The 6,287-nt window shown below is 52.6% G+C and overlaps 1 protein-coding gene across 4 annotated transcripts in view; it reads left to right on the forward strand.

Annotated features, from left to right (window-relative positions):
• The first annotated feature begins 628 nt into the window (after positions 1-628).
• LOC102380872 (angiogenin-4-like) overlaps positions 629-6,287 on the forward strand; it is an 18,357-nt gene continuing 12,698 nt past the window's right edge. Inside the window, exons 1-2 of one of the 4 annotated variants that reach the window (XM_006038872.3) lie at positions 652-886; positions 4,680-5,526. In XM_006038872.3, the coding sequence (XP_006038934.1) occupies positions 4,698-5,171 (474 nt within the window). In that variant the 5' untranslated portion in view covers positions 652-886; positions 4,680-4,697 and the 3' untranslated portion in view covers positions 5,172-5,526. Of the gene's footprint in view, positions 887-2,618; positions 2,877-4,679; positions 5,527-6,287 lie in introns of those variants that run through there. The other 3 variants (XM_006038871.3, XR_001359212.2, XR_325518.3) reach the window with 3 other exon arrangements.

Consider the following 6,287-nt stretch of genomic DNA (forward strand, 5'->3'; position numbering starts at 1 on the left):
TCGGGCCGGACCCCCCAGTCCCTCTGCTTCCTGCGATGCAGTGCAGCCAAATGACCATAAAGGGGAAAAGCAATAAAAACTCAACAAACCCCAATAAAACCTCCAATGAGCAAGAGCTGGGAATGGTTTTCATTCCCTTCTTTTCCCCCAAGAGGATGTGAAGGCCCAGCTCCCCAATGGGATGATCACACCCACTCTGCCTGGCTTGAGGCACTTTTGTCTCAAGTCCTAAGGAGTAAAATGCCCAGTCTCTGATGTGTGTCAAGACAGAGGTGGCAAGGAGCTTTGTGCAGCGTCATGGGGATCAGGCTGCTTGCTCTTGGAATATCTCAGACCAAAAAACCCAAAAAACTGTAAAGGAGATTTCTCTCTTTTTGCTCCACTCCTTCCCCCGTGAGCTCGTGGTGCCCTTCAAGCAGAGCTGGACTGGGCGAGGTGGACTGGAAGGATGCAGGCAGTCTTGCTCAAGGCACGTTTAGGAGCCTGGGGTGTGTTGGCTCCCAGGGCTGTGTTGGAGGCAATGGGGCCCCTTTCTCTTCCAGCAGCTGCTTGTGAAACTGGGCTTCCTGCCCAGGCTTGGACTTCATCCACCCTGGTTTCCTAATGCCGCCCCTTCCGTGTTGTGAGCTGAGCCTGGGAACCCCTCCTCTCGTCCCAGCCTGCTCCATATAACCAGGCGCCAGAAAGGGAGAGGTCAGGTCGGAGTTAGGGTCAGCTCTGCAAGCAGCCCCATCCAGCTGCCGAGCCAGGCTTTCAGCCCACAGATGACTGAGCCACAGGTGGTTTGTGGGCAGAGCAGACCCTTTGGCACGAAATCCCAGAGCCCTAGAGAGAGGAGGTGGAGAAGTCCAAGTGCCAAGTGTGACCCCTCTGTTGGGGAAAGCAGGTGAGCCTGAGAGCCAGGGTTTTGGGGTCTATCCTGGTTCTGGGAGGGTGGTTGGGGGTGCAGGGGGAGGGAGGGAAGCAGGGAGAGTTGCATTTCAGGTGTGCTCCCTATTCAGGGTCGGGGTGGGCTCCAGTGGTTGGAGAAGGAGGGCTTGGATGTCAAGAATGTCATTATCAGAGACTTTTACCTCCCAGCTATAGAGCAGAAAATAAGTGATCTCTCTCTCTCTCTATTTTGAGTCCTTTAATATCAGAATACAAGCTCAAGACAGGCCAAAGCAGGCTTTTAAGGTTCAAGACTGAAGAATCCAGGTTAGGTGTCAGGGTCAAGCCCGACCCAGACTTTATACTAAAAACAGCTGCCTGCAAATACTCCTTCTTAGGAAGGCAATGCTGAAGTTGGGTAACGTGGCTTAGAGAAATGAGGCCAGATATCTGCAGTCGTGTTTTGGATCCTGGCATCTTTTTTAGTGCCAAACAGCAAGAGATGGAGATAGATCATTAACAGCAGATGTGAAAAGGAGACGTTTGATCAAGGTTCAATATAGCTTAGCAAATGCCAGTATCAACAAAATCTTACTGGTTTCCACGTGATTGCTACTCGCTCAGATACAGGTTGGTGCTCCCCACTCAGAGCTCCTTGCTATTAATCCCTTCCTCATGCTGTGGGTTTGATCTGTCAGCCTCATCACAAGGCTCCATATTGACATACGATGTCCCTGACCTTATCTGCAGAAGAAAAGCAAAGCAAAGAAATGCAGAGAGTGATGTGGGAGCCAGTCGAACAAGTGGAGCTGGTGGGAGCGCAGGGTTGGTGTGCGCAGGGGCTGCAAGCTGCCAAGTGTGAAAATTTGATTGAAAATGAGTCTCTGGCTCGTCCTGTCCTCATTTCCCAGTCACCCACACTGAGATTTTGTGCAATGTGGAATTGCCCCGGTCTCTCTGTGCCTTCCCAGTCTCCCACACTCATCATAGCAGGCATCGCACCGTCCCTCGACCAATGCATCTGTCACCCAGCACGATGCTGAAGGTTCCTCGGGCCGGACCCCCCAGTCCCTCTGCTTCCTGCGATGCAGTGCAGCCAAATGACCATAAAGGGGAAAAGCAATAAAAACTCAACAAACCCCAATAAAACCTCCAATGAGCAAGAGCTGGGAATGGTTTTCATTCCCTTCTTTTCCCCCAAGAGGATGTGAAGGCCCAGCTCCCCAATGGGATGATCACACCCACTCTGCCTGGCTTGAGGCACTTTTGTCTCAAGTCCTAAGGAGTAAAATGCCCAGTCTCTGATGTGTGTCAAGACAGAGGTGGCAAGGAGCTTTGTGCAGCGTCATGGGGATCAGGCTGCTTGCTCTTGGAATATCTCAGACCAAAAAACCCAAAAAACTGTAAAGGAGATTTCTCTCTTTTTGCTCCACTCCTTCCCCCGTGAGCTCGTGGTGCCCTTCAAGCAGAGCTGGACTGGGCGAGGTGGACTGGAAGGATGCAGGCAGTCTTGCTCAAGGCACGTTTAGGAGCCTGGGGTGTGTTGGCTCCCAGGGCTGTGTTGGAGGCAATGGGGCCCCTTTCTCTTCCAGCAGCTGCTTGTGAAACTGGGCTTCCTGCCCAGGCTTGGACTTCATCCACCCTGGTTTCCTAATGCCGCCCCTTCCATGTTTTGAGCTGAGCCTGGGAACCCCTCCTCTCGTCCATCCACCCTGGTTTCCTAATGCCGCCCCTTCCGTGTTGTGAGCTGAGCCTGGGAACCCCTCCTCTCGTCCCAGCCTGCTCCATATAACCAGGCGCCAGAAAGGGAGAGGTCAGGTCGGAGTTAGGGTCAGCTCTGCAAGCAGCCCCATCCAGCTGCCGAGCCAGGCTTTCAGCCCACAGATGACTGAGCCACAGGTGGTTTGTGGGCAGAGCAGACCCTTTGGCACGAAATCCCAGAGCCCTAGAGAGAGGAGGTGGAGAAGTCCAAGTGCCAAGTGTGACCCCTCTGTTGGGGAAATCAGGTGAGCCTGAGAGCCAGCGTTTTGGGAGAGTGGTTGGGCGTGCAGGGGGAGGGAGGGAGGCAGGGAGAGTTGTAATTCAGGTGTGCTCCCTATTCAGGGTCGGGGTGGGCTCCAGTGGTTGGAGAAGGAGGGCTTGGATGTCAAGGCTCCTGGGTTCTCTGCCCAGATGTTAAAAGGTCTTTTGGGTTCGAGCAAAATGGTGCTGGAGTTCATTTTCAACTCAGCAAGGGAGTTTGGGTGTAGTGGTTAGTGAAGAAGAGGTTGCAAGCCAGGACTCCTGGGTTTTGTTTTTTGCTCAGGGAGGGAGCAGTGTCCGGTGGTCACGAGCAGAAGGGATTTCTGACACCTGGGCTCTGTTCAGAGCAGTGGAAAGGGCTTTGGGTTAAACAGTTGGACCTGGGGGAGTAGAAACCAGGACTGCTGTGATTTATCCCCCGACAGCAGAGGGGCAGGGGGTGGTGCAAGCATGCAGCAATGCAGGTCTTAGCTACGAGCTACAGCACTGGAGGCAGGTAAGAGGGATTGGCAGAATAAGAGTTGGTGTGAAAACACCAAGTTTTTTTTTTCCACTCATTTTCCACCTAAGGAAGCTTCCCGTTATGGGGCAACCAAATCCTGAAATACTCAAACAGGCTGGGTGGAGAGGACATGATTAGCAGAGGGTGAGGCCTGATCCCCTGTGCTGGGGAAGGCTGAGGCGAAGGCACTACTAGCGGTATTAAAGCCCAAGAGCAGCATAAAAGAGACATTTTTGCCCCAGAAATATGTTTTGATTGTGGCAAACAACAATTTCTGATGAGTAAAGGTTTAGATGGAGTATTAATCACATGCAGCGCTGCAGGCGGCTTGTAAACACTGTACAGCTGTTGTGAGCTCGTGCTCTGGGATCCCAAGATGCATCTGATCAGGAACGTTCCCTCTCTCTTTTCCCATCGCAACCTGCTCGCCGCCATACTACCCAAATTAGCCATTACCCAGGCCCTTCTCCAATGCTCCTCTGCTCAGCCTTACTCATGCTCGGGGCTAGGTTCTCGAGTCAAGTGTCCAGCAGTTCAGCTTAAGGGAGCCAGGCACCCTGATCCACATGAGTTTGCAAAGCCCACCGCACATTTTGCAGCTGATCGACTCTGTACATCCGACACCAGAGACACAAGCAGGGAGCGAGAGCGGTGCTTACTAGGAGGTTTTGAATGGTGTCATCGGGGTGGTTTCATGGAAGTGGCATCTGTTGCTAACGAAGTGGCATCTGTTGCTAACCCATTTGATACTATTCCCCATCTTTATACAGGACTAGGGAGGCTGCATTTGCTGCAGATGGAGTGGAAGTAGAGGTCTTGGTGGCGGGGGGGGAACACAAGTGGAGTTAAGGATGCTAAAGGCACTTGGGGGCTGTGGTCATTGGGTGAGTTGGAGCATGGGAATGACTCAATGGGAGATGATAGAGCGGGCACACGTGAGGTTGGTGCCAGGACTTCCTCCTCCAATACTTTTTGCAATCACTTTAGGTAATGGCATCAATCCATGTGAGGTTGGTGCCAGGACTTTCTCCTCCAACAATTTTACAATAACTTTAGGCAATGGCATCAATACGTGTGACGTTGGTGCTAGGTACTTCTCCACCAGCTTTTTTTACAATCACTTTAGGCAGTGACATCAATACTTGTTGGTAGTATTGATACTTCTGACACCCCAGAGTAAAGCAAGGAATAGAGGAGCACAGACGAGAACAGAACAGAGATATCTGGTTGAGCTGGGGCAACTCTGCCTGCCTCTCTCATTAACGCTGTGTCTCTGCATGCCTAGGATCTTCTGTTCCCAGCCATGACGCAGACAGGGACCCTGGTCGTGCTGTGGGCTCTGGCGGGCTCGGCCCTGTTGCTGGTTGTGTCAGCAAACCAGCAGCAGTACGAAAGGTTCCTTCTCCAACACGTCCATTGCAATCCCAGGGGCCGGGACGACGCTTACTGCAACAGACAAATGCGCTACATGCTGAGGGAGGACCGCAGGCGGGACCCCAACCCAGGAAAGAAAGTCTGCAAGGAAATAAACACCTTCATCCATGAGACAAAAGATGCCATCAGGGCCGTGTGCCAAGGAGGGGGCAGCGAGTATGTGACGAGGAGCGGCCAAGTCATGCACAGAAGCTTCGCGAGCTTCCAGGTCACAACCTGCAAGTTTCACGGAGGGAAGCCCCTTGAGAACTGCAGGTATCGGGCCAGCCGTGACTCCAGGAGGATCGTCATCGCCTGTGACGAGGACGGGAACCCGGTGCATTTCGAGGAGAGCCACATCTGAGTGAGGGGGGTGCGCCTTAGAAAGGGCCTTCTGGCTCTTCCTGACCTGCTCCCGTCTGTCGTGGGGCTGGGCCCCTCCACTGAATTGTCCCAGTCACTTTCTATAACTGTAATTCTGTATCACACATCCCTTTTAATTATTTTCTTTGCTGGTGTGAGCAGAGGAGTGCACTGCTGGTCATCCATTACCCCAGGGATGTGTGCTGTGTTCGCACTTGTCTGTGTAAGTGTGAGCCTTGGGGAGTGCAGCACTGGAAGGAGACGTGCCTTGCTGGGGAACAGCAAGAGGAGGGAAGGTGACTGGACCGGATGCTGGTGTTTGAGGCAAAGCGAAATGTCTGTCCCTGGCTACAATAAAGAAGTAATCAAATTAAAACGGCCTATGAGTTTACCTGGGAGGAGGCAGGGATGCATGGCTCACGATTCTTTCCTCACCCTTCTCATTCCCTCCACAAGCGAGCAGCAGCGATACGCGAGCACAGACAGAGACACACACCCACACCCAAAGCAGTGCCCCTTCCCTCCAACCAAGGGCCAGGCACACGCATGCGCACACACTTATTTAAGCTGAAAATATCCAAGCTTGTTCCAAGATACTTTTCTAGGATATTCTGAGCTGCAAACCACGCTGTTGCACGTACGGACACAGACGCGCACACGCACAATCTTCCCCAAATACCTGCACAAACCCTTGCCCCCCGTTGCATGTGCAGTTGTGAGCATGTGCACTCGAGCATACATTGCTCAAGCTGTGCAGAACACATCACAGCTGTGGGGCACGGGCCCATGTTATACACAATCCCTTTTATACTGGCATCTTGAGACTTGCCCACTGGATTACTTTACTATGGTTTCAAAAGCCCAGCAACAACTGTAGCCAGATGGCATACAAACTGACAACTATTTAATAGCAAATGTCCATTTCCTCTGCAAGCGTTCATTGGGTGGTGCCTTTAGACGTGCAAGTTCACCTGCTGTGTGTCATCCATGGGTTGAGGCCAACGTATCCATCCATCCAAGCTCCTGCCAAACCCCCAGCCCATCTTTGGCAGCTCATGTGTCATGTCACTTCAAGCCACAGACGCCTCCCGCCCTCCTTCCACATACCCCACCGCCC

The sequence above is a fragment of the Alligator sinensis genome, unplaced genomic scaffold, assembly GCF_000455745.1.
Source record: "Alligator sinensis unplaced genomic scaffold, ASM45574v1 scaffold316_1, whole genome shotgun sequence".
NCBI classification, from domain to species: Eukaryota; Metazoa; Chordata; order Crocodylia; family Alligatoridae; genus Alligator; species Alligator sinensis.